The sequence below is a fragment of the Tympanuchus pallidicinctus genome, unplaced genomic scaffold, assembly GCF_026119805.1.
Source record: "Tympanuchus pallidicinctus isolate F22 unplaced genomic scaffold, pur_lepc_1.0 scaffold22, whole genome shotgun sequence".
NCBI lineage: Eukaryota > Metazoa > Chordata > Aves > Galliformes > Phasianidae > Tympanuchus > Tympanuchus pallidicinctus.
In genome coordinates this window covers 22,491,513-22,518,856 of record NW_026294739.1, presented here as the reverse complement: position 1 = coordinate 22,518,856, position 27,344 = coordinate 22,491,513, and the positions used below count along the sequence as shown (strand labels likewise).

Below are 27,344 nucleotides of genomic sequence, written 5' to 3'. Positions count from 1 at the left end.
GTTTTATTCCACTAAAAAGCTGCAGTTAAGGCTGCCCTACGCTTTGGGGGAGACGGCAGTTGGTTCACGCTGTGCTGCCTCTCAGCACGGCTTAGGCTTGCTGTGAAAGGAACTGCAGAACTCCCCTTTGAGTTCCAGCCTTGTGTGTGAGCGGTGGTTTTGTTGTATCCCCACTGGAACTGAACTTAAATCTGCTTAAACCCCAGCTTAAAAATGAATTCTAAATCATTAAACTCCTTTACGAGCATTTAGAAGGGAGTTTGGACAGGCTGAGCTGAACGGATCATAAAGGATTGCTGCTAGAGAGGTGTGGGTTGTGCCGGGGCTCAGGCTGTAATATAAGACCACATTCCTTTCCTGTGAGCTTTACTGTATGACTGCTGCCAAGTCACAAGAGTCCATAAAGGCACTTGCAAGCTGATAGACAGTGAAATCCATAGAGAGCATCTGGAGGGAAGCAGGCTGCTGGACGGGAAGGAGCGTCCTCTCCATTCAGCGTGTGAAAGTCCATTGCTTGAAGCATTTGTGTCTGGTATCTCACATCCCTGAGCTAGGTCTTGAAAGCAATTGCTCTTTTCAAGAAGCCTATACAATCCACAGCGAGGTGATGAAGATCATATATCTCAATTGTTTTCCTATTTAAAAAAATCCAGCAAAACTATTACACAGAGCAGGCAGACACCAAGCTTGGTAATCTGGCATTGTAACACTTGCTCTTCTGTTTTCTCTCAGAGAAAGAGTGTTCTCTTTATTTCATTCTATCTTCTGGCTTTTGTCACCAAAAGCACCAGGGCGCCCTGCACCACAGCAGCTCCTGGGAGCGCTGCTGCTGGGCTCCACAGCCTGCAGGGCCAGCGTGGGCAGCCCTGCTCAGCATTCCCTCAGCATTCCCTCAGCATTCCCTTTTCTTGCTTGTCCTGGCTGTTGAGCGATAAGGAACACACAGAAGTAAGCAGGAAGCAGTTTCTGGAATCGCAAATTGCTGCTCGCAGTTCTCTGTGCGTTTTCCATGTAATGACAGAAACGTTCAGTTTTTCTTCTCTTGCTTTCAGTCTGCACTTTCAGCAACTTTGTCTTTCCTCTCCTGGGAAGATTTGAATGAAGATGTAAATGATACATAAGCCCACTGACGAGTCCAGGAGTACCTCTTTAATAGCACTCCCTAAAGCCAGCTGAGAAGCAGCTGTGCTCCTGCACGTTCCGTACAGCTCATCTTTGTCTCCGTGGCCATCCAGTGAAGTGCCATGCTGACTTCCAGTTTCAGGTGCTTGCAAGGCCTTTCCAAAGGCAGGGGAACCGCTGGGCAGGGCTGTTCCCAGCTTGGTGCAGCACGCGATGCTCGGCCTGCTGCAGGACGGCCCTGTGACTCCACAGCATGTTTCTCCTGCGTGACTTGAAAAGTATTCAAACTCACTGCTAACATCCATAAAACAGCTCGTTCCCCACAGCAGCTCTGCTGGGCAGAGTTTCTGCCTTGGGACCAGAATTGCTTCTGTAGAAGAATGCCCGTTTCAAGGTCGCAGTCACCTTTGGTTTGATTTCTGTATAAAACCAGTCTGATTTTGAGGCCAACTGAAAAGCAGTAGTAATGTTTTGTCTAAGGGGACTCGTGTCATAGATAAAAATAATCTCACAGGGCTGCTCAGGCTGAGTGCCTTAGCTGTTCTCTGTCAGACAGAGGCCTTTGGCAAAGCATCACTTTGTCTGTCCATAACTTTCCCCCCCTCTTTTTAAATTCAGACTTTCTCTCTCTTGGGATTTGCTTCCTGGCTCGAGAAGTGTCTCTCTGTCCTCATCTTTTTTCTCGTTAGTCAGTGTTGTATGAATTCTCACACATCTCTGCTTCTGATATGCTTGTTTAAGATGAAGGTGTTTCTTTACTTTCTTGCCATACAGCCTTCTACACACCCCTTCTCCTTTTTTTTCTTCCTCACACCTGCACTTGCCAGTTCTTGAATTCCACCTGCCAGAACTCCGTTTGCAGACTGTGCAGTAAATGTGCTTTGCAAACTGTGCCTGTGCAACACCTTGCAGTACTGAGCCCTGTGCAAGCACACAGCTGTGCCAGTGTGCTGGGGCTCAGGTGTGCTCCTCTGCTGCAGGAGGAAGCGCTCTGGTGTGTTACTGTAGGAAATGCAGGGCAGGCTCAGTGTTAGGGAAGAAACTCAGATCCTCTGCCATGGTGTTCACTGACCTGAGCCCCTCAGAAAGGAGCTCTGCATGGACAGCTGGAGATGTGCGTTGTGGAGGAGAGGGAGTAAGCTGAAGAGAAATCTGACCTTCTGGTTCTGTTTCCTATTGCATCAATGATGCAGGAGATGTAGCACAAGTGGGGCTGGGTTATGTGCTTCCCTGACCAATCCTTAATATAATGACTTCTGGACCACTTCCAAAATTGCCTGAGTTAGATAGGCTACAAAAAAAGAAATCAAACATGCGAGAAGAAAAATTCCTCAATACTGTCGTATTGTTGTGTCCCAGATTTTTGTTTGGTATCCATTTTCTGACACTGGCTTACACTTCGTTTTGCAGAAGTCACTCCGGATACTTGCATTTTCTTTCTTTCTGATGCAAAATGATGCTCAGTGGTGATAGGAAAAACCAGCAGACAGAGGCAGGGTTGGAACGAAAGATGTAGATGTAGTTCACTGCCTTGTCAGGAGGCTTCCTCATTGCTCTGGACATGTCCTTGATGTGTTTGAGACCCAGCAATAAAGTGGGAAGAGTTGCAGAGGGCAGTGACAGAGCTGGAGCTCACCAGGTAGGAAGATGAGGACTTTGAAGAGATGCTTGAGTTGTGTTTGCAGTCGCTGTGCTTTTAGCAGAGTTGCTGTGTCTGAGTGCTGAGATGTGCTTAGGGGTTTTGTGGACTTGTTTTACAGATGTGTGTGTACGTGTATGTAAAAATGTGTGTATCTGGTCAACATTATTTTGGTAGAGCTATATGGATTCTTATGCATTGCATATTTAATTGCATTCCCTGTTAATGGGCTCCTATCTTAATTAATGTAAGGTTCTTTTAGGGAAGCAAATGAGATCAATTTGAAGATCTGCTGAAGAAGAAAGATAATGAGTTCTGCAAATGATGGTGTAGTGGATGAGAAGATGGATGGATTTAACAAAAGTTGGATCTGGGCTGTGGCCTTTCTTTTTAAGGATCTTTCAGGAAGCAGAGCTGTAAAGGGGCTTTGAAGTTCTGTACAGTAGGTTAGGAAATAAGCCACAGCCAAGGTGATGGAGGAGCAAAGGGCTCAGATAGTATGATAAAAGTTATTTTCTGATGAGAAGATCACTCAAATGATGGCTAGAAAGTATGAACAGAAATCTGACTGAAAATGAGTTAATTGTAGAAAGTTATGCTTGAGCTTAATGAAACTGTACTGCTGAATTTCAGCACAGTCGACAGACTGAATCCCGACGGTTCAAATGTGTTTGAGTTAACTGGCAGGTTCAGGGCTGAACCTAAGAGCTGGAAAGGAAAATGCCACTTGTTCAGTGTGTTTAGGTGAGGAATGACCTTATGAGTGCTGATACTGACCAAAAGGGGATGAACTCCTTACACGTGGCTTGGAGAGCTTATTGTGCATTGTACAATGCCATGGAAAAGAACTGGTGAAATGAGAGAGCAGGTTCTCATGCAGCTCCCCTGGGCATGCAGTCAAACTTACCATTAGGTGCAATTAGTCATGGCCAGCCAAAATCATGGCCTTCTTGATGTCAGTACAAAACTCCTGCAGTCTTTCATGGTGCCAGGACCTCACCCGTTACATGTATTGATGCATAGTTTCCACTGGAGAAACCTCAGCCAAGAAGCTCAGTGAAGTGTGGAGTCAAAGTAGAGTACAAATGGCAAACTTGAACTTAAGGAGGAGAGGCATGCTTCAGTGTCAGCTCGCTAGAGAAAAGCAGATAGAAGCTTCCATGCCTCACACGCTGCATCTCCCCTGATTCTGTTGCTATGGCATTCATCACATTCCAGTGTTTGTCATGCAGCAAAGGGAGAACGTGGTGCATCACTCTGGGTTCTCGGCTGTCTGGGTGCCTGGGTCAGCTCCAGCATTTCTGACAGTCAGCCCACTTCAGGTGAGTCAGTACGTAGGGCTGAGGTATTTAACAAGAGAGGTGCAGGTTTCACCACCTCAGCCTCCACTCAGGGCAGGTGCTCTGCTGGGCGCAGGGTCTGCCTGGTGCACGGCAGGAGGGAGCTGTGTGCTGCTGGGAGCCCCTCCATCTCTGTCAGTCATTAAGGAAAATGGTCAGGAACGCAGTGGTTCTTCAGGGTTTCTCAGTATTATTATTTTTGATAGAAACAGAAAGTTCATGCCTCCTTTTTGTTCTTTTTTTTCTTAACAAGGAAGAAATGTTAGCTCCTTGGAAACATGCCTGCAGTAATGACTGCCCCTTCTCTGTCACTTATTCAGGCGTTGTCTGGGCAATGTGCAGGCAAAGAAGGAAAAGAAGAAGAAAATAGCATCCTTCAGCTTGAGAGACGTGGTTGTGCAGGCTCCCAAGCTTTCTGTCGTTTCTAATAGCAACCACAAAATATCTTCAGCTGTGGCAAGCATTGCTTCAGTCCTTTTGTTTGGCAGTGTTCGAAGCACCTTATCTTCCTGCTAGGCTCTTTAAATAGCAACATCTTCTGAACTATTTCTCTTCAGTTATAGGAGTTTGTTCTGCGTTTTTCAGACTGTTCTCCTATGGGAAGAGCATTGTTAGCAGTAATGAGATGAAATTCACTTTCAGGCATGTAAATGGAATATTAAAACTGGAAAAATACCTATAGAAATAAGTTGGAGATGGGTGGACTTGATTTTTGATTTCGCAGTTCTCTTTTATGATTCTGATTCACTGCACATTGTGTGAACAGAACATGCAGGTGGGTGTGAATTTTGGAAAGTTTGGTAACTTCAGTAGAAATAACACACCTGGCAGCAGACAGGCCTTGTCACCCAGGGCCTCGTTATCTCCATTGAAGTCCCTGCGAGCTTTGTAGTGGAAGTATCGTAGATACAAAGCTTGTTGGAAAATTAAAAGTAACCAGAAAGGAGTTCAGATAATTCTATTGAAGTAAGACAGGGCTCCCATATGTCAATTTAAAATCCCCCCACCCCCCTCCCAGACTCGATCAGGATACTGAAATCTCAGGTTCTCCCTGCTGGAAGATTCTCAGGGGATTCCCTTCATTCCCAGTGAATGGTGGGCGCCAGGCAGCTGCTGGAGAAGGTCTCTGGATCCACTTCTGATGCAGCGAATGCAGGATCTTGCTTTATGTGATACTGCATACAGTGGAAGCACCAGTTACTGCTGTGTCCCATTAGCTTACGCTGGCTGTATCTGAAGGACCCCAGAGGCACACTGATGGCTTGGAGTGAATTGCAGTCTGTAGCTGTTAGTGTGCACAACTGGCTGTTACTGGGAGCTGCTTCAAGGCAAGGGACAGGGAGAGAAGAACTTTGCAGTGAAACTTTTTTCATACTCTGGCTAAAACAAAGGCCGTCAGAATGCCGGCATTAACAGATTCTTTTTTCCTACTGTGCAATCTGTTTTTTTCTCCTGAAAGCTTTTTAGTTAATGCTACAAAGCATTAACTTTTGCTGATTATTGTAACAACAGCAAAAACAACTAAGAGGGAAGTGGGAAGAACCAAGGAACATACCTCTTGCTGATTGATTTGTAGTTACAATTCAGCTGAACATTGTTCAGAATACAGTTGTGCTGAAAAGAAAGGGCAGGGGAGGCAGGAGGGGAGGCTGTGTCCCATCCTGGTGGCTGTGAGCGCAGATGCCTGTGCTGCTGGAGCAGCCCCTCCAGCACAGCCCTCCTGCTCGTGGTAAGAGGCACCGCTGCCTTGCTGGGTTCACATCCCTGCCACAGAGGGGAGAACAGCAAACGTATCTGACCGGGCTGCATCCAGTCCTTTGTGTTTGTGGTGTCCTCTGTCCCTGCTGTTGTTGTGAGACAGTGAGAGCCCTATTCATTCGTGCATACTAATTATGATAGAGACTTGCGCTAATCTGAGAACAGTTGGCTCATTTTCAACTAACTGTAAACAGGCTGCCTGAAGTCACGAAGAGAGTCTGAAAAGAACACTATTGATAGTGATATTTCCTAGCTGCCAGTTAATGCAGCGGAGCAGGGCTGAGTGCAGATGGCAGAGCAGCCCTGGAGCTGGGCACAGCTCTGAGCCCTGCTTGTGCAGGAGGGCAGTGCCACACAGCACAGCTCCCAGCAGCTGTGCAGGGTTGTTCTGCTGCATCTGTGAGCAAAGCTTTTGCTTCGCATCTCCTCATACCCCAAAAACAACTGGGACAGAGTACTGATAAAGGTACCATATGCCATGAAAAACATGCTGAATGAGCAGCTAACCATCTGCATGTGGCATCAGAAGAATACAGGGAGTAAGAACAACGTGGCGGCAGCTTTGTGCGCTGCTTTGTGGTTTGGTAGCCAAGGACCAGCCCTGTAAAGGCTCCAACCACTGTCAGACTTTGGATATATTGAAGCTTTATGGGTACATGTGAGTACTGAGCACAGGAAGGGCAGCTCTGGAGTGGCCATGAGCACCAGCATCCAGCTTGCTCTGTTAGCAGTGCACTGAGATCTGTGGCAGAGGTAGTGATGCTCGGAAGCACACTCTTGCTTTGAGTGCAGGGGGGGATGAATAAGCTTTCGTTCTCCTTGGTAGATTCTCAGGGAATAACCACATTCACCACTGAGCTTATCTGTGCGTGCCTTGCACTCGTCCGCCTGGTAACAGCCATGATAAGCACTCTGTGGGGGGTTGTTGCAATTTGGTGGCAGCTGGGCCCAGAAACGCTTTCTGCTTTGGTTTGAATTCGTTACAGCAGCTGGGGGATTGACTTGGTTTGCAGTAGGTGTTCACGGCTGAACTGGTGGCCCCACGGACACAGCTGGGTGCTGCTCTCACAGGTTTCATTGCTGTGTGCAGTGCTGGGGGGGGCTGTGCTGGGGAGAGACACTGTGTGCCATCTGTGAGAGCCCTGCAGGTGGGCACGTTCAGCTTGGTTAATTTGTACTGATCTGACACTGAGAGCTTACTGGCTATGGGGTGTCAATAGTTACACCTCAGTTTCCTTGTTTTAAATTACATAGTTGATTCTACTTTCATTACAGCTTCAGTTTACTGCAAGAGCCTGTTTCTTTAACACTGTGCGTGAAACTGAGTGCTGAGGTGGCCCTTCAGAACTAGGAATTATCCTTGGAGTTGCATCATATTTAATAAGTACGTATAACTCAGTAATCTTGTAAAAGCTGATTACCTCGATTATTAATAATTAGGATTTATAAGTTAAGTAATATGCTGCAACTGTGCCCTACTGGCAGATCCATAGGGAAAGCTGAGAGATTATTTTAGAAATGTTCTTTATAGCTGCTGTGGAGGGCGGTGCAGTTCTGAGTGACGAACGGGCATTGTGCGGTGTGGGTTGTGTGAAGGTGCTGTGCCAGCGTGGCTTCGTCTCAGCAGCAAGGATCACATCAGGCGGTTTCAGCGTGCTTTGCTTCGTTTTATTCTCATAAAGATTCTGGTTAAACGTAGTTACAGAGGTGCAGCCCCGTGCGTGCACTGCTGAGCCCGGGGCTGGCAGCGCCCTGTGCCGCACATCCCCACTGCTGGGACGCATCCCCTGCCGCGAGCCGCCCAGCCTTGCTCCTTTGGGGCTGGAATCTGGAGAAAGCAAGGTTGTGCCCTGCACGTGGGGGCAGAACCTCTGCTGCCCCGAGCTGCTCTCCTGAAGGTCGCTGAGATGTGAACGCGGAGGGCATCGAAGGCGGCACGGACGGTGCCACGGCGTGCGGAGCGGCCCGGCCCGGCGCTGGGCGTCCCGAAGCGGAGGGCCGTTCCCGTGCCGCATCCCCGGCAGGTGCGCTGGCGCGAACCGGCGGGCAGCGCCGTGGAGCTTACCGGAAAGCTGCCGCCATCGCCGCGCGGTCCCGCCGCTCCGGGCTGCCGCCGCGAGCCGAGCGCTCGTGCGGTGCTCCGCGGGAGGCTCGGGGCGGGCGCGGGGAAGCCGCTCGGCGCGTTGCCGTCACCGGCAGCCCGCTGGGACGCGTTCTCACGTTAACGCCGAGCCGAATTACCTCGCTTTGCCGGAGCCGTGCGGGGCGCGGGCAGCGGTGCCTGCGGGGCGGGAGGTGGCCGTGCTCGGGCCCCGGCGGCGCCGCGCGGAGGTGAGGCCGCGGGCGGCGAGCGAGCCGGGCCGGCTCCTCCTCCTCCCCCTCCTCCTTCTCCTCCTCCCCCCCCCCCCCCCTCCCGTCCCGGCGCGGGGTTGCGGCGCTCGGAGGGCCGATCCGCGGGGCGGGACGCGGCGCTTCCGCCTCGGGGGAAACGGCGATGGACGCGGGCGGCGGGGCGCTGGGGAAGAGGAGAGGCACCGCGCGGCCGCACGGCAAATCCCGGCCGCAGTCCTGCCAGAGCCCCAGCGGGCTGCTCGTCACCGACTTCCCGGTGGAGGACAGGTGCGCCTTCACCCTCGCGCAGCCCGCGGCCACCGTCAGCGCCGCGCGCCGGGGGGGTTCTCCGCGCCTCCCCGCCCGCGTGGGCTCCGAGCCGCCGGCCGGGCTGCTAGCGCTGCTCTCCAGCGCGTCTCTCGGCTTCGTCGCCAACGGCGCTTTCCCCGGCGGCCCGCCGCCCCGAGAGGCTTGCAGAGAAGCCGAGGGTGTCTCCCGTGCCGTGACCCCGGAGCGAAGCGTCGCAGCCCCGGCCCCGCTCCCCGAGCGGCTCGCCGTCACGCTGAGCACCAACAGCCCCGCCGCGCTCAAGGTGGGCACGCAGCAGATCATCCCCCGCAGCCTGGCGTCTGGTAGCAAGGCGACCCACAAGGCTGGCGGGCACGGCGCGGACGCGGGCAGGAGGGTGCTGAAGGCGCGCAGCATGGTGGAGAGCCCCGGGGTGCCGCTGGGCGCCGATGAGGAAACCGAGGGTGAGCCGGACAGCCCGGGCGTGCTGCGGCGTGGCCTGCGCTCCACCTCCTACCGCCGGGCCGTGGTGAGTGGCATCGACCTGGACGGCTCCGCCAACTTCAAGAAGAAAAACAGAATGTCTCAGCCCATACTGAAGGCCGTTGTTGAAGATAAAGAGAAGTTTTCCAGCCTGGGGAGGACAAAGGTAATTGTGCTGTGCTGCGGTGCATTGGTTTGGGTGCTGCAGGTTACACACGGGCGCAACTCGTTGCCTCCGTTTCTTCTGTAATGCTCCTTTATTTCCAGTTTTTTTTTTGCTACCAAAGCCTCTTTGTAATTGCTGGCGAGTCTGCAAATGGCTTGAGGTGGTGCTTCCAAAGCAGCAGCAGGGATGCTCCAGGCAGCTCCCAGAGTGTGCTGCCAGCCTGGTGCTGCCCTGGCCCAGAGGTTCTGTGTCACAGTCCATGATGCTTCAGAACCTGCAGCCAGATAGCAGTGAACAGGAAAAGAGGCTCTGGTTTTGTTAGGTTGTGATTGCTGGAGCAAATAGACAGAAAAATAAGCTTCCACCTTGCTCGGAGGCACTACTTTAAAAGCATTTGAAGAAATCAGAGCACGGCTTTCAATGGAGCAGAGTGCCCAGCGTTAATTCCTGATGAGCCCTAGGGATGGTACGTTTCTGTAGAGTGTTAACACATTAAAATTTCATTATTGAGCCTCATTACAAACAATTCTTAAACGTCATACTGTTCTGATCTTGTGGTTTGTTTTTTAATACGATTTGTTACTGTTATTTGACATAGCAGTGGATTTGTGCAGCGTTATGGAATCGTGCAGTAGATCCTTGCAGAGGGCTCATTTGCAGCTGCTGAAGTCCTTATCAGCTTTGTGGCAGTTTTTGCCAAATTAAAGATGATGGTTTTGGAGGCTTCTGTGAAGGTGGGAGCGGTGGTGAAGCAGTGATAGATGAGAGCTGCTCCTGCAGGAGGGGTTGGCTGGAGCTGTGCACAGTTCGACCGGGAGCAGCAAGGAGCGGAGTCTGAGGCGGGATGCCGTGACACTGCCTGACTGCACACAGACTTGTTGCCAGTAGCACTTTTCTGTGAAAACTGACTTAATGGGCCCTGCAGCACCACAACAGCCGTTCTGTTTCAGAGCTCTGTTTTGGTTCTCAAAAGCAGTGTTTATGAAACTCTTCGTGTGGCTCTTTGCAGTGTGCAGAGCCCCGCGCGGCTCAGACGGAGCCTCGTGTCTCCTGGGGAAGCCCTGAGACTGAGCCGTGCGCTGGCGGAGCCCTCGTGGTAGTGATGCACGTCATGCTTTGAAAGCGTGAGGAAAATAAAACGTTTGGGACAAATGGATATAAACAGCGTGAGAGGAGGGAAGTGCGGAGCAGCCCTTTGCTTCTGTGATGAAACAGTTGTATTCATGAACACGTGTCTGACAGAAGAGGTTTCTGGAGGAGGTCCTGCTTAGTCTGTGCTTAAGTATGGCGTGAAGTTGTTACTGGTGGTTATTTTGTTTTCTTTTAACGTGTTTATGTCTCTTTCCTACTAAAATTACTAGAAGAAAACGCTGAAAGGACAAGGGACGTTTGATGGGGAAGGTAAGCCTGCTTCTGTACATTAAGAGGTGCTTAATGATAAGCAGAGTGAATCTAAACATAATTTTGCACAGTTCCTTATTACTTGATTACACCAAATACCTTGTTTGCCAATAAAGTCGCTGTAAAACGGAGCCATAGTTCTGGCACAGCCGTTCTTTAATGGATACTTTAAAGAATATGGAACGATGGGTTACAAATGCATTTTGTTTGAAGAATTTCTTCTCAACTTAAGCTCCTGTTCCTCTTAGAAGATGAACTGGCTGATGTGTCTCAGCCTTAGCAGACCTGCAGAGGAGGTGTAGGTGAGGCTGTTTTTCCAGCTGGCAGACACAGCTCCCACAGGTCAGCCTCAGGGTCAGCGCTTGCAACAAATGCCTGGATTGTTATTCTGAAAGTTCAAGGCTAATGCAGCTTTTCCCCCCTTTACACTAGGAGCAGAATGCTGGTTCCACTGCAGTGAATCCCTTGACTTTGTAAATCCTGTACTTTTTTTGCTACCTGGGCTTCAAATTTCAGTGTCAGAGAAAAGCTGCCCGTGTAGCTGCCCTCTCTTGTCACTCGTTAGTTCAGAGCTTCCTCGGGTTTGCTGCTGACAGTATTCAACTCAAAGAACTTTTTGCCTGGCAGCAAATCTGTGGCTGTCGCAGTGAAACTGCTGTCATACGACTGCTGCTTCCCTTGGCCCTGCTTAATGCCCTCCTGAGGACATCTCAGCTGCTGCCTTCCCTTCCCTTTCCTCTTGCTTCCGTCTTCCAAACTTTACGCTGTGTCCTGTTTGCATCTCTCTGTTTCTTATTCTCATCTTTTCTTGCATTGTCTTCTAATTACTTCCCTGGGTTCTGTAGTGCCTCTCAGCATGCAGTTATTGTAAGGGATTTCCTGTCTTCAGAGTATACAGATTACATAGATGCGTTCCAAGGAGCAAACAGCAGCCCGGTGTAGCGCCGGGCCGAGGGGCAGAGCAGAGCCGTGCGGTGGGAGCTGATGGCTGCAGGTTCGGTGCAGTCTCTGTACATTACTCAGCTCCTAAAGCACCCTGTCCTTTTCTGAACGCTTTTGAAAGAGCGACCAGGAAGGTTGGGAAAGGCAAAGGGCGTGCTGCTCGTTGCCTTTGTTGCTAATGGGCACTGCTGAAGCTGTTACAAAGTATGAGAGTTAAAATTCATAGGCTTTATTCTTATTCAGGCAACCTTTGAAGTTTCTGTTTGGAATAGTTTTGCCTTGAGGTTTCTGAAGCCTGGGTCATTTCCCTCTCTTAGTGAGGTGGGAAGGCAGTATTTAAAGCTGATGGAGTAGAAGGGGGAATTGGTATTGGATTTACAATGGCCTTTCTGATGAAAATAGCTAGACCTCCTGATTGATGACTGCTCTGCTGACAGCTCGGCCTGTTTTTTAATTGCTGGCTAATTATGAAACGTCATACAGCAAACCAGGACGAAAAAATTGTTTTCTGTTTTTTTCTTGACAAAGGACGCATCTGTTCTTTAATGCAGCCAGTGTGGATCTTTTTGGTAGTGCCACAGTGATCCATTGTTACTGTACTGCTCCATTGTCCATCCAAAATAAGATGCAGTCTTTGTCTTTGGGAGTTTTTGAGCAGCACGTTGACGTTGTCATTTCGTTTGTTGTTTAAGTGTGACTTATTTTTTATGAGAAGCAACTAAATAACCTTGTAGCAATTGATGGCACATTGTTATTGCTTTATAGAGAATGCTGTGTTATATCAGAACTACAAAGAAAAAGCTCTGGACAACGATTCTGATGAGGAGTCTGAGCCCCGAGAGCAGAAATCGGATGAAAAGGTTATTTTTCCCTATAAGCCCCTGAGATCAACGTGGAGTCAGCTATCAGTTGTGAGTATTTAATCACTGCATAGCCAGACAAAGGCTGTCTGAGTTGCTCAGAATGCACTGAAGTAAATCTACTTGCTGCTGAGTCTTTTTTCCTCATCTTTTTTTCCCTTCCACAGTGTAAAGTTTCTGTGGGTACTTCTATCAACAAATTTGTAACTACTCAAATGTTACCAATCCAGGTTGTGGTTGTGCAGATTTAGATTTTGTTTGGATTTGTAAGGTAACACATGAGCTTAAAAAGCACAAATCATGTTCTCAGTCAATTTTAGTAGGTTTAGACTCAGGCTCGTGCCAGAATCATTTTCTGTGGTGCCACCTCTCTCTGTCATTTGCTGGCACAAGTGTGTGTAGGCTCACGAGGATACAGGATCTGATTTGAAGTGACCAGGAAATTTCAGTGTCGTTTAAAATGGAATTAAACAGAACTTTGAAATGCAGAGGACTTTGGGTTTCACAATCTTACACTTCAAGATATGTTTCTTTTTAAAACTATGCTGGCCAGAATAAATCAAGCACATCTCTTGTGTCTGTGTGTGTAGTCTGAGACCACCTGCTTTTGCCAGGCTCCAGAGATGGTGGCTTCAGCCCTGCCTGCAGGTGGTGTTGGCAGTGCTGGTCCTTAGAAAAGCTGTGGCTGTGAATGTTGAGTCAGTACTGGCTGTAGCCTGGGAGGAGGCTCAGCCCTACAGCGTGCTGTCAGTAGCTTGGGGCAGCGTGGAGTGAACCTTACATAGCTTTTAGTCCTTTCTTATTCTTTTCTTTGGTCCAGTGGCTGCTGGGACTACCTGCTGTGTTTACTTTAATAACTATTAACGCTGAGTAAGGTTTTCTCAGTCTATCCAGAATGTCTTTTTAGAAGAGCTGTCTTACAGGTGCTGTGACCTTGTGGTTCAAGGTATTGAAATATGAATATCTCCGAGTTGTTAATTACAAAGAAGCCAAGACAGTGTGGTTTTAAAAAAGATCTGCTTTGAATTTTCTTTCAGCAGATTGAGTACTTAAAATGTAGTTCATTTTGCTTAATACTGCAAAAACATTGTTTCTAATGAGGACAAATTGGTTTTCTTTTGCCTTCTAGGCAAACTAGCAGTTAGGTGCTCGACAGCTGAGGTATTTCAGAAGGAATGATACTCAGAAACAATGACTGCAAAAATGCTAATTTGTCTTGAGACTGAAGTAGAATTGTCTCAGTGAGAACCAGTGGTGTGTTGTGCTTATAATTACATAAACCAAACTCGTTCTTCACCATTTCTAACACGGCAAACTTGTTCTGTGTCTGCACTTGATTTACAAAGCTTGAAGTGGGAAGTAAATGGGAAGAGGTGCTCTGTGAAAATCAAGGGTGGGAACCTGGGAGTCTCGCAGTGTCTGTTTACAACTCTTGGGAAAAAGTGCATGTTGTCATTTTGTATTAAAAAGACTAAGTGCTGAATTGTAGCAGGAAGTCAGCTGGGAAATGCTGAAGCGTTGGGTTTCAATGTGCGTTAGGAAAGGCAGAGTGTAGGAGGTGTCTGCTCCTTGTTAGCAGTGACTGTGCTGGGAGACAAGGGGAACGACCACGGAGCAAATCCATCACCTGTGCAGGATATCTCTGGCCGTGCAGCCCTGACAGCTGATGTTGGTCTGCTTTTGGAGGTGAAACCTTCACGTTTGAGTTGTTAAAGCCTCCAGACTGTAATAAAAAGGTGCTCCTATCTTCTTGCAGTATCTACACATACGTGCAAGTAAGAGACTTCTCAAAGAGCTTTTGAGGTCTCTGAAGTAGGATAGTATTTAAATGCAGCTCCTTTCAAACTCCTCCTTTCAGCCCTCTTCCTCTTTAGGTTCCTGCGGCACTTTGAGCCAGCTTATCTGCTCCCTGTTCTTTGCAGCCTTCCTCCGGTGAAGTTTTAATTTGAAGAGAATAAAGAGTTTTTCTAAAATACATTCCAAAAGCATCTTAAAACATTTTTTTTAAGAACTCACAGCAATCATATGCAGTGGTGCTATCTGGTATCTAATGTATGACTGCCAAGAAACGCAGCGCTCAGCTGTGATGGATAATACCAGCGTGGTGCTGGGTGTGCAGGGAGCTGCAGGACCCAGCAGGCAGCAGGGCAAAGCCTGAGGTGGCTCTGCTGGAGTGCACTGCCAGGGGGATCCAAACAGCCCTCGCCTCCATGGGCCGCCTGTGCTCTCGTCTGACTGCATCTCCTGGTAGGCTGGGAACTGCAGTGCCTGCCTTTCCAGCTCCTCTGAGCCTGGAGAGCACACTGCACGTTTGCTTTTTGTTACTGCCGTCAGTGCTGCCCTGATTCCTGTCTGTATCCACCTTGTCATCTCATGTTTGTTTCCTCTTCTTTTTAGACTGCTGTGGGACAAGCACTGTTGTGATTTTCCTCTCTTGCTCATTAAGCAGGTTGCTTCTCTGAGCCACCCTCGCTGTGACCTTCTATGGCTGCCTCTTCCCTTTGGTGTCAAGCAACAGCTGCCTGCCTCAGGGCTGATCTCTGCATTCGCTCCCCTTTCAGAATCAGAAGGCTTGTGTCCATTTTCGTTTATGATGCAGCCACCATTTGTCAATGAAATATTTCCTGTGAGTCCTTTCCCCTGTGTAGCTGTTTCTTTAAAGGAGTGTCCTGTACCTAAGTGTGGGATTAACCCCTCATTCTCCTCCGTTCTTCCTCCTGCTGTCTGGTGGGCTCCATCGCAGCTGAGCTGTGGGCAGGAAGCTGTGCAGTCCTGGGGGGGCACAGCGGTGCTGGCCGTTGTGGTGTCCCTTGCAGCTTTGTTGTTACTGTCTTCTTAAACCTATATTGAGTCCTTGTGGATGACATAGCACCACAAAAGTGGTTTTTAGAATCTTAAAGCTAAAACATTTTGGGCAGAGTGGCATTTTTTTCACATAGCATGATGACATTGGTCTCCACATTTGCATCTCTTTTTGGAAGCTTGAACATTGGTTAATCTTGAGCCATTTTGCTTCTGCAGCTGATTTATATGTGCTTTTTGGTATGTGCAAACACATGTTTGCCACAACAGCAGTCACAAAACACAGCTTACGTTTCTGGAACGTGAGGTTAGCAGTTCCTGCATTGTCCTCGCTGGAAATTTACAGTTGCTCTATTAACAGGAAGCATTGTAATCTCTTGGATATCTTCATAGGTATTTCCTGTGTCAGCATATTTTTAGAAAAGCCCTCATGACATCCAAAAAACGGTCACTTCATTTCCTAGTGAGCACTTCCAAGCTTTCCGGTTGTTGATGGAGAGGTACTTCAGTAGGAAGGCAGCTAGCTGGTTCTTACGTGGTGCTTGAAGTCTATGCTTATGGTGAGGTATTCAGAAGAGCAGTTACTCAAATACGCAAATGGAGAATTTCTGTTTTCTTTGTCAATGTGAAATGCCAAGCAGTCTGCTGCAAATGAAGAACCATTACCGTGCTGCCATCCTCGCTGGTGAGCCTGGTGCCCGGCTTTGGGGGGATGCTGTGCAGGAGAGCAAGAGAGACTAATGCAGCCTTTAAAATTCCAAGGAGCAGGTGGAGAAGAACAAGCTGCTGCTGCTGGTCTGTTAGGAGCTTTTGGAGAAACCTGGTGGAAAGTGGGAGGATGGAGGTGCACCCGTTGAGTGTCTCAGGAGCAGCTGAGGTCCCGTCCAGACAAAGCTCTGCAGAACATAGTGCCTGTGCCCTGCTGCTGGGGTCACCTAGGAAGTGCACACAGCCAGTCCCTCCTGGGTTGGTCAGTGCTGTCCTGGCACGTGGTTCACACTGGGAAAGAATCAACTTGAGAAGTGTGGTGTGGGTTTGGTAGTGGAGTGTGTGGCCCCAGCTGTGTGATGAGCTGGCTCTGCATGGCTGGTCTGGCTGCAGGACATGGAGACAGGAGAAATACTTCTCACTAAAGAAGTTAGGCATCATAGGGCTGGGGATGGCAGCATCATGAGGCACTTACTCAGGACTTTGCAGGTCTTTTGAAGGAAAAGATTCCTCCAGAAGAATTTTTGACCAACTGGCACCTGTCTGAAAAGACCTTAAGGTGTGTTTCACAAATTAAGATACTAATGTGTTTCAGGCCAGTGCAGAAAATGCACCTTGTGATGTTTGGTGTTCCGACTGACACACGTACTTGAGAGGAGAAAAGAGTTCTTGTGCCTCACTGTGTGTGTGTGTGTGTGTGTGTGTGTGTGTGTGTGAGAGAGAGAGTTGTGCTTGAGTCCTACCATGGAAGTGCTGTGCTGGTTTTTAATTCCTTCTTTTTATTGTTTGGAGATATCAAATATTGTACATTGTTTTTATACATTTGTTTGTGATGGTTCATTGTTGTCTATCTCAAGTAGAATAAAATATGTATGAATTTTTAGTGCTGTACTTAAATTGCTTCTTAGCACAGCGTTCAAATAATTCTGCATATTTGATGTTTGTTGTCTCCAAACCACGTTTTTCTACAAGATACGTTAATGAATTCATTGTTTTGGTGTTTTTTTTTAGGTGAAAAAGAATGGATTATCAGAAGCGATCAGCCAGGAAGAAAGAAAGAGGCAAGAGGTATCTTTTAAAGAAAAATGTTCTTTTATGTTGATAACTCAGGGCTGCTCTGCATGTCTGGTTCGATGCTCTGCGTCGGTTCCGAAGGAGAGGAGCCCAGCACGCTGCTCCCTGCCCTGGGGGAGGCCTGCCCCTGCCCTGCTCAGAGCTGTGATGCACACAGTGTGCTCCTGCAGCAGGGCGCCTGCTTGGTGCTGCTCACTGGGAGCAGCGGCTGCGTAACACCAACCTCGTGTTCACAGAGGTGGGAGGCAGCACAAACAGGGCAACTTCTTGCGTTGCCCTTCAGCTGTAACTCACCTCGTGAGCCGTTCTGAATGGGGTCTCTGTGCCCCAGCATTCCTGATGTGTTTCCTTTTGCACTGAAATAAACTGGGAGCATCCACGCTGTCAGCAGTCAGCGCAGGAAGCAGCAGCAGTCACTGATGCAATTCTCTTTTCTCTCTGTCCCTTTCTATGTCTGTCTCTCCGTCTCTCTCCTTTTTTGCTCTTTTTGTTCTCTTTATCTGCTTTCCCCTCTCTCCTTACTTACAGGGGCTATGTCAAAAAGAATGAGAGGTGTTGAAAAGAATAGCCTGACCTAGCCAGCTATTATATCCCTGCAGCTCTTGAGGTATGTCCTTCAACAGAAAACAAAAAAAGAAAAAAAGCGATGTTCTGTCTTTTGGTTTGTTTTGGGGTGGATTTTTGTTGTTGTTTTGGTTTTGGAATAGCAGCACTGCAGAATTACCTGCTGTGGTGGTTTGCTCCAAAATCTCCATTTCACTTCAGGACGTACCTTGGTGAGCACAGTGGGGTGAGAGCTGAGTGGGGCTTCCCATGGTGCTCACAGGTGTGTGCAGGAAGCCTCACACCTGGTACAGCAGTGACCTGCAGCTGTGGTGTCCATATACAGATACTGAAACGTCTCCTGTGGCATGTGCTTGATGAAGACCATAGGGATTTTCTTTGTTTTTAATAATCCTGCATTTCCTTGGCTATCTTCTTTCACTTTTTGGGGCTGTGAGCAGTTGAGGCTGTGTGTTCTGCTCTTCTGTCCCCTCCTGCTCAGAAGCTCTGAGTCACAGGGCCTTTATTTTGGTCCTCATGTCCTCAGGAGCCTGTGGTCTGTATGTCCTGAAGCCATGTTTGCATCCCTTCAGAGACAACCAGTTCTTCAGCTGTCTTTTAAATACAAAGTCTTAAAATGTCACCAAAATAGTTTCAGCTTGAGGGTTTTTATTTGAATATTAGAGGCCTATTTTCACGATGTAGTTGTACTGTCAAGTTATGTATTTCTTTAAAATCATCTTTTATCAATTATTTTATTATTTCTTCAATTTGCTTTTTAGAGTCTGGTTATTTTTGCCATCATTATACGTTGTCACTGCAGAAAACCATAATTTTTTGTTTGAGAGAGTGTAGATTGGAAATGTGATGATGGGCAAAGGCCGCAGTGCCCTTCTCAGGCTCCTTTCTGCCTGTGGTCAGCCCTGCTAGCTGGTACATCTGCTGCTGGGGTGGGAGTACACCTCTGTTCTCCTGGGTGCTGAGGCGAGTGTGCTTGGTGAGCAGTTTCACATTAAGCATCACCTTTGCATATACTCCTGCACAGTGGTGTTTGCTCTCATGAAGAACATGGGGTGCTGTAGCTGCTGCCTTGCTGCTGCTGCATCTCTGCCTGCATTCCAGCAGCCGTTGAGGTAGGCAGGAGAATGGAGTGATGCTGCTGAGCCACGTGTTGGCCGGGCTTCCTTCCTTGTGTGGGCATTGTCCCTGTAGATTTTCTGTGAAGCTGATGAATCTTAAAGGCTTGAGCCCAACCTGATCAGCCTTAAGGGCTTGAGCTAAAACAGCTGCTGCTTCTGAAGAGGGCTTTTTAGCAGGGTGGGAAGCATTTTGAAGGTACAGTGTGGGAACACTGCATCTCATGTTATCTGGGAGAAACTGCATGTGATCAGAAGCTTACCTCAGCAACCAGCAGAATTCTCTAGACTTAAACTCTTCAGAGAGAATGTCCCCAACAGAATTTTTTAGTTTTTTTCTTTCCCAGCGTTGTTTGTGTCAACTGCAGGCTGGGATTATTCAGCATGCCTGCAGTCTCTCTTGGTTTCATATCTTATGGACAGAGCCTCTCTAGAGCATCAGACCACTTACATGAGCACCCTCTGTAGTCTGTCACTCATAGACCCTTTCTCTTTCTCTCTTTTCTCTCTCTTTCTGTTTATGGAGCCATGGTCATCATCCTCTCTAAATACTCAGGTTTGTGGTGTTGCATTTAAAGCTGAGCTCTCTCCTGTCATTTAAGGACGCTTGGAAAAGTTAATTGCAAATAACTAATGAAGTGATACATGCAAGTATGAACACCAGTTATAACACAGAACTGTGTTAGCTCTGCTGATAGTATTATCCCTTGTTAGCTTTGCAGGGGGTCACAGTGGTGACAAATGCCATTTGGTGAAGCTTGTGAAAGAAGTGTTCTTGAAAATTTTTTCATGATTTTTCCCCAGTGCATATGTGCATAAAAATGGTAGTGGAATAACAGCCATAAAGCCTGGAGGGGTGAAAGATGTCCAAAGGCTGGATAGGTTTCCCTGTCAGAGATGGACATGGAATGAGGATTTCAAAGTCCAAGAGTCCACTGGGAGGTTTGCCATGAGTGCAGCCAGCGGGGGAAGGGTGCGAGGCTGTGTGCTGTGAGCATGGGATGGCGGCGGGCAGGGAGGCTGCTGTGTGATCCAGTGCCTGGGCTCTGGTAACTGATGGCACAGGGGACAGGCTGCCACATTCCTGCCTGCCCAGCCCTGGGCTTGGCCCTGCTGCAGGCGTCCCAGCTCCTAAGTAGGGGCTTTGAAAGTGGCCGAGGTATCGGTGTTGATCAGTGTTGGCACACGTCTAAACCCTGCATTTTGCAAATGGTTTTGCTTTCTGCAGATTCTTGGGTAAGCAGAGTTGTTAGCTAAGAATGCTTCTAGGCAAGTAACTTACAGTTTCTCTTTAAAGAAGGCAGCAGCCGAGTCTGGCTGGCGAACATTTGTGTTACTGATTTTAAGTTTCCAGTCAGATCACAGAGACAGGCATGTGTTTTTAAATTACAGACAAACAGAAAAGCCTCTTCTAAGTACGAACGGGCAGTGATCACCGTTGGTGTTACATTTTTGTCTTCAAACACCATTTGCAGTTGTTTTTAAAAGTCTTAATGCGGCTTTTGGTCCCGGTGTGAAATCACTCATTTCCAAGGGTAAACACACAGCTCTCATGGAAATGAAAACCCGTGTTACTGTTTTTAGCTTGCAGCCAATGCCTTCTCTTTGCTTCTCTCCACAAACAGAAGGGACCCAGCCTCATCAGCAGTAACCCTTCTCTTTCACCCCTCTGCTTCGCAGGCCATATTTGAAGTGATATCTTCTGAGCATTCTTACTTGCTGAGCTTGGAGATTCTGATCCGCATGTTTAAAAATTCCCGGGAGCTGAGCCTCACGATGACCAAAACGGAGAGCCACCACCTTTTCTCCAATATCACAGATGTTTATGAAGCAAGTAAAAAGTAAGTGTACAAATGCAAAAGCTCTTTTTTGATTGTACCTCCCTGTAATCAAAATGTCTTTCAAGCAAGAGGTGAAACGTAGCGTACAAAATAGTGTTTTCACTGCTACCACAGAATGGAGCAACAGCCACAATGTAAAGGTTTTGTGGAAAGTTTGGGCCTGGAATGTAAGAATGTGCAGTCAAATGTTGCACCTGTTGTAAAAAAGTAATTGAATTGAATTGAATTGGAATGGACTTTGGTTCTCTCTGCACCAGGAGGTCTGCAGTGCTAAGGATTTGTGTTAGCATACGGCAAAAGTTACGGTTTTGATTTTACCAAGCACAGATTTCTGCCTGTGTGATACAACCAAGGCTCTGTTGGTTTGGATTGTATTTTCCTGCTATATCTGCAGGCAGCCCCTTGGGTAGGAGAGCTTTGATCAGTGCTGCTCGTGATACGTGGTGGTATTTGCAGGCTGTGCCTTACCTACCCCTCTCCTGAGAGGCAGGCTGCTCTTGTTTGGAAAAATCAAATCTTTTTGTGCTGGAATTTTCTGTTCTTACAATGTAACACCTGTTTTCTTTTCTGACTGTACTGGTTTAGTAAGGAGCGCTTGCAGGTAGGCTGAGCTAGAGATGTCCAGTTATATTTTAATGACACAAAACTGAGTTTCCTACTTGAATCTCAGGTGATTTTAAAGCGCTAAACATCTCTTCCTGAACCTTCATGCAAATGTGAAGATAGAAAAAATGGTGGTGAATGTGCACAGCAATTTGTCAGTCTCACTTTGTTCCTGTGTTTGAGCTCATGATTTGTGGAATAGACTTTGGTATTAATGTATCTGAAAAATGGTAGAGGCAGGAAGAATGTTGTGTTTTGATAGGAATAAGCATTGTTGGCTTCTGGATGGTTCTTAAGCTGGCTCTTGATACACTGAGCAGTCATATTTAGTTGTGCAGTCTATCAAATTAAACTTGCCTTGCCCCTGTTAAACTGTTCAGAGTTAAGCAGGAGTTTAATACTTGCCCTTAGGAGCTGCCTCTTGCCAGTGTTGTCCTAAGTGAGTCAAATCTGTTTACTTTCTGCTTGGTACTCAATGTGCAGCACGCTGCGCAGCTCTGCTATCTCCTATGTAAATAGCACAGGCACTGGGAGCAGCACTGGGCATCCGCAGCACACGGCAGCAGGGGCTGCTCAGATCTGCTCTGCTTTCTTCTTCTCTTTTTCGAGTTTATTTTTAAAATTCTTCCCTACAAAGTCAGCAATGGAGAGGACAGATACAGTATGCATGGAGCCTGACGGGGAGGGAGTGCTGGCAGGACTTCCGTGGTGGAAATGGTGTGAAGCCTGTTTTATTATTGCTGATAATTACTGACAGAATCATTTAACGTTGCCTGTGTGCGTCCATGTGCACTCAGAGTGTATTTCAGAGTTTCGGATACTGCAGATTCTTCAGAAATTTATTTCATGAGGTTTTGCTTAATGGTAACTTGTTGTTGCTTTAGTGTGACCAATAGCAGCACCAGAAGTTGAATTACTTTCACTTATGTAACTAAAGAATGGAAATGTGTCTGCTTCTTTTCTGGCACCTTATTTCTGGTTTGAAGTGAAGCTGAAGGATAAAATGTTGTTTGATCTCCTACACTGTAAGTGCCCCTTGCCTTCCTTGTGGAGTACAGAATATTTGCCTCCTTTCTGACGTGGGCAGTGGCTGGGGGAGCTCTGCCAGGCAGGAGTGTTTCTGGAATCAGCCTTTTCCACAATTCATCTTTCTTTTAGTCCCTTTTCTTTTGTCCCCTTTGCTTCCTTCTTGCAAAAATCATGTTTTTCTGAATTATTTTTCACCAAGCCTTCATTCCCTTTGTAGAACTTCTCAGGTTCCATGTTCTAAGCCCTGGTGACATCCTTTCTTGGCTCCCATTTCTCCAAAGCCACACGTGCTGTGGAATTTTAAATCTGTTTTGCAGAATTTGAGTGCTTGTCTTCTGTATTTATGCAGAAGTAGGGTTTTATCCCATGGAGCATGTATGGTAGAGGGTCTCATGTGTTGTGTCAAGTAGAAACCTGTGGTAGGAGCCATGCGATAGGCATTTGTTTGAGCTTAACACAGTCGTGGTCCAGCATCTCCCCGATGCTCTTTGCTCATCTCCTTTTCCTACAGTCGAGATCTGTATGTGGAAGCTGTTACTGGATCCCACAGCCACTGCAGGGAGGGGAGCTGTTGGGCAGCACTGCTGTCAGAGGTGCAGGTTGTCCAAGCCCTTATTTTCTAGTAGTACTTTTAAAGGCTTCTGCCTGTCTGCAATGTGACTTGTAAAAGTAGAGTATCATGTGCTGATTTTTTGCTAGGGCATACAGAAACATCATCTGTTAGGGGGTAACTGCTGTCTTTTTTAGGTAGCTTAATAGAAATGAAATGCTAACGAGTCTGGAGAATTTGCTGCTGCTTTGAATTGGTTCCATAAGCAGCAGTGGAACATAGCAGTACAGCTAAGCTGTGATTGTTTCTCCTGTTCTCGGTGACTGAGTCTTCAAAACCATGAAATCAATCCGCTCCTGAATTTCTCAGTTAAAATATTGAAAGCAGAGGTGGGGATAGCAGTATGTGCATGGGAATTCTGTAAAACCCTCTTGGTTTGTAGTCCTCAGAGGAAGTGGGTGGGGAAAAAAAGAATGGAAAACCCCACGCTGCCCAAAAGTTACATTCTTATTCTTTTTGGTCTGGAAAGTGTAATGGCTTAAGAGCTTGATTTAGTACTACTTGGAGTGAAATCAGAATTCATAACCCTTCTTAAACTTAAATGAAAGCATATTCTGTTTCCTGAATTATGCAATACTGTTAAACTATAACAAAATGTGCTCACTTTCTGCAACCTCACTGGTGTAAATAATGCAAAGGGCTTTAAGAAGCCTCTTTCTCAGTACCTCCACTCTGTTTCCAAGGTCTTGCACAGGAGCAAAACCCATCCTTCTGTTGGAAAAATGTAACAAAATCTGGCATCTGTGCCACTAGATGTGCTCTGTTTTAAGCTGCCTTTAGTTTTCTAAAAAAGACAAAAGAAATGCGAGTGCACGGGTGCAGCTTTGGCTTGCTCAGACAAAAGTTTAGTGAAGCTGAAGAGTGTGGTGGATAGAGGTGGAATCCTCAGTCAGAACTGCTCAGCAGTTATATGTAGAAACTTTGGCTTGGAACAGACTGAGTGGAGCTCTCCAGAATGCCAGGAGAGGCCCCTGCGCACACGAGGCTGTTGTAACTGAACAACACTGCCTTTGTTGGAAGATGAATGCAGACAGTAAGGATGGTCTCTGCTTTTGGGAGGTCACTGGGGTGCTGCTAACAGAGAAGAGTTGGTCTGAACTGTGCATGCAGCATACTTGGTGTGTGTTTGTTAAAACATCCTAACTCCTTAAGGGTGCATTTGCTGCGTATGCAGTGTGATTGCTCCGAGCTGGGAGGGCACAAAATCACACGAGTTGCATCCAGGCTCAGAGAGGGCTGTTATGCTGAGATGTAACCTGCTGGGCTGCCGTGGCTCAGCTTATTTGGAACTAAAAGCTTGTGTAGTGTGAGAATGCTGTGCAGTCGGTGTTAGCAGTCAGAACCTCAATGCACGGTGCAGGGAGGTCAGGTTCCCAGGGGGCTCCTGGGAAGGAGGAGCTCAGGGAGCAGTGAGGGAAACATCTCGAGCAACAGTTGCTCTGAAAATCAAACCCAGAGCTTTACAGCAGGTGAGGAGCTCTGGTGTGTTTCTTGCTCTGCCACTGGGGCAGCAAAGGGCTTATGGATATGCAGAGCATTAGCAGAGGAAGGCACAGACAGAACTTACCAGGACAAATTCAGACTGTTGACTCTGCATGTTGACTTCAGTAGAGAAAACTGTGTGGGTTGTGAGGTGGCTCAGCATCTTATCTGAGTACCTAAATTAAATTCTAATGTGTGAATATATCCTCGGATCCAGATAAGCTTTTTATAATTCCTTCTTCTGTAAGTTAGATTGATGCTTCATCTTTTTCCAATATCCTTACGTATGGCAAACCTTAATCTTTCTACTTGGGATAATGTGGTGTCAGTGTTCACTGAGGACATGCCTGCATTGGGTCAGTTGACAGTCATTAGAAGCACTACTTTTAGAGAAGGCAGGGTTTTGTTACTTAATTTATTTGAGAGGTCAAGCACGAAAAAAAAATAGCCAAGTACAACAATAACAGTAGTAATAATAACAAGAGCAATTGAAGGACTGTGAGAAGACCCCAGGTGATTGAGGTGAGCTGTATGAAAGCGATCTGTTCACAGGCTGCAGCTGACTGGTTGGATTTCCCAGTACCAGTGTGTAACAGTCAGTAGCATCCTCTGCTCCCACGTGGCCTGACAGTCTCAGTGCTGGATTTATCACAGTTGTTGCTGTAGCCAGCTGTGAAGGAAGCTGGTACCACTGAGCATGGTTCCCAGGTGGCTCAGTGACACTGCAGGGTGTTTGGGGAGCATTTTTCTGCTCCTGTAAGGAAGGCCGCTCGTGCTGGAGGCTTTGAGGTGGATAAATGTCTCCCTTTTCAGTAAGCCTGAGTGGCAGCGCTGTGTTCAGTGGACAGAGAAAGGCAAACGAGGAATTAAAACCCTCCTGCAGGATCTGAGTGCTGTGAGATACCTGTGTGCAGGTGGGTGCAGGCACCACTGACCCACAGCTGGTGCTGCTGATCCCTGGGCTCAGTGTGAGGCTCTGGTCCTCAACGTGTGGAGCATTGCTGAGTTTACTCTGTGATTTTTGCCTTTTTTTCTTTTTTTTTCTTTTTTTTTTTTTTTAACGTTTTATTGCTGATGGGGCCAATTTTGATTGTCAGGAGGCTCCAGGGAGCCCAGGGAGTGCACTGAAGAGCTGTGAGTCCAAATACCACTTTTTCTCTAAATTTTAGGTGCTGACAGAACACGTTCAGGGTTTTGTATCACACTCATGACTTGGGGCAGTGAGTTTATTTTGGTGTTTCATCAGCTTTCCTCCTTTGGTTTGTTTGGACATCAGCACTAGTTGCTGAGCTCTTCAGTTCTGCTGTTAAGGGATTATTTGTTTGGAGAGTTCTTTCAGCAGCTGAGAAAACTCCCTGGGCCGACCTGACCATGTTTGTCTGCAGTTGATGTGCAGCACTGGCATAATTTGAAGAATAATACCCAACTGGAACTCGGATTCCTTAGTTGGTGATTCTTCTTTGAGAAGTTAGCTTCCTTGTTTGAGGTGGGACTAGAGGTTCACTGTTCAGGGAGTCATATTTCTGAGTTACGATTCTGAACGGAATCACAGTTTCCTTAGGCTGGTTGGTGAACAGAATTTGAAAGAGAATGCTTTTTTAGGTGGTTAGAAATGTTTGCACACTCATGTATACCTACATACATGTATATATATAAAATTACAACAAATCATTCTTTTCCCAGCTGTGCCTCTCAGCATAGGAATCCTTCTTTCTTTACCTGAGTCTCTGTTAATGATTGTTTTTAACGTAAACCCCAGCTGCTTTTCATTGAAAGAAAAAAAGAAACATCCAAACCCCAAATCTTCCCTCTGCCAGTGAGTTAGGATAGTTTTGGCATCAGATAGAAATACCTTGTTCTGAGCTGAAATACTGATGGGAGCTGGGATGTAAAGCATGCTGCAGGTGACAGCAGGTGAGGAGCACAGCCAGGAGTCCTGCAGCCATGGTTGTGCTTCGGGACCGGCGCGGTCGGTGCTGGGCTTTCCACTTGGTGGTGGTTTGCATTTGCTGCAGCTGCTGGCATCACCAGAGCTGTGCCATAAAGCTCCCATCTGCTGTAATACTTATTTGTGCTGAAACCCGTTGCTACGTTGTATGAATGTGTTCTCAGTTTAACAAAGCGCTGCCAGCAGCAGCGTTCCGAGCTGAATTCCTGCAACCTCTGGCTCTTCTTCTGCGGCCTGAGCTGTGCAGGGAGTTATGTGTGTGTTTGTGTTTGAGGACAGTTGCTGTGCAGAGCAGTGGCACTTGCAGTTTAACACTGTGCAGCTGGAGCCAGCAGCTGCATAGTAGAGGGGCTGTGCAGCCACTCCTATGGTGCCGTTCAGCTGAAGCTCTGACCTGTGTGGAGCCTCTGCTTTGGTGCTGGTTTGTTCTGGTTACAGCCCTTGCACCGCTTTTCAGCTTTATTGTTACTGCAGGAAGTGTAAAAGAGGAAAACTGGATTTTTGATAGTACAGCTCATGGATGTTCAGCAGCAATTAGATCAGTACAGTGGGAAAGGCATTACAACAAAGGTGTGATGATGGAAGGACCAGCATGATAGAAAAGCACTATAAGGGAAGGGAGGAAGATTGCTCACCCATATCAGAAGATTCTAAGATCACAGGGGTGGATCTCCAGAAAGAGCTCCTTCCCCAGTGGCAGTCAGCCCTTCAAAGGGGTCCAAGAGAGGTGCAGCCAGGCTCCACCCCGTCTGGTCCCACAGCTGAATTGCCTTCCCCTGAGCTCCCAGGGCTGACCTGGTCCATTCCCCAGGTGCTCCATCGGTGGTTCAGGCCAGGACTCAGCAGTTCCCATACAAGCGGTTATTCAGAGGAAAGCTGTGCTTTCCTTGTGGCAAGGCTGCAAGGAGGGCAGCAGCAGGCAGTCCTGGTGGGACTGAGCAGAGGCTGCTGGTGAGGGCAGTGAGCGCTGCCAGCCCCTCTGTGTGCAGGGGGAGCACACAGCTTTGGGAAGGCTCCACATTGTACGTTGCCTGGAAATGGTTGTGTTTAGCAGGAGGAGGTATGTGTGTTCCTTTGGCTCCTCTCCTGTATCATTGGGTCAGTGTGCTATTTTAAGATGAGATTTTAAAGCTGTACAGTCTTCACAGGTCTGTGAATCCCTGAGATGGAAGCTTTCCTAGCAGGTGTGTAACATCACCAATACGGGGCTGTGGCAGCACGGCAGGCTTTCTCCCATC

At 47.6% G+C, this 27,344-nt stretch overlaps 1 protein-coding gene across 1 annotated transcript in view; it reads left to right on the top strand.

Annotated features, from left to right (window-relative positions):
* The first annotated feature begins 8,309 nt into the window (after positions 1-8,309).
* ARHGEF26 (Rho guanine nucleotide exchange factor 26) overlaps positions 8,310-27,344 on the top strand; it is a 39,659-nt gene continuing 20,624 nt past the window's right edge. Inside the window, exons 1-5 of the mRNA XM_052687186.1 lie at positions 8,310-9,127; positions 10,489-10,528; positions 12,236-12,381; positions 16,852-16,908; positions 20,274-20,434. Coding sequence (XP_052543146.1) covers positions 8,354-9,127; positions 10,489-10,528; positions 12,236-12,381; positions 16,852-16,908; positions 20,274-20,434 — 1,178 coding nt within the window. The 5' untranslated portion in view covers positions 8,310-8,353. The remainder of the gene's footprint in view (positions 9,128-10,488; positions 10,529-12,235; positions 12,382-16,851; positions 16,909-20,273; positions 20,435-27,344) is intronic.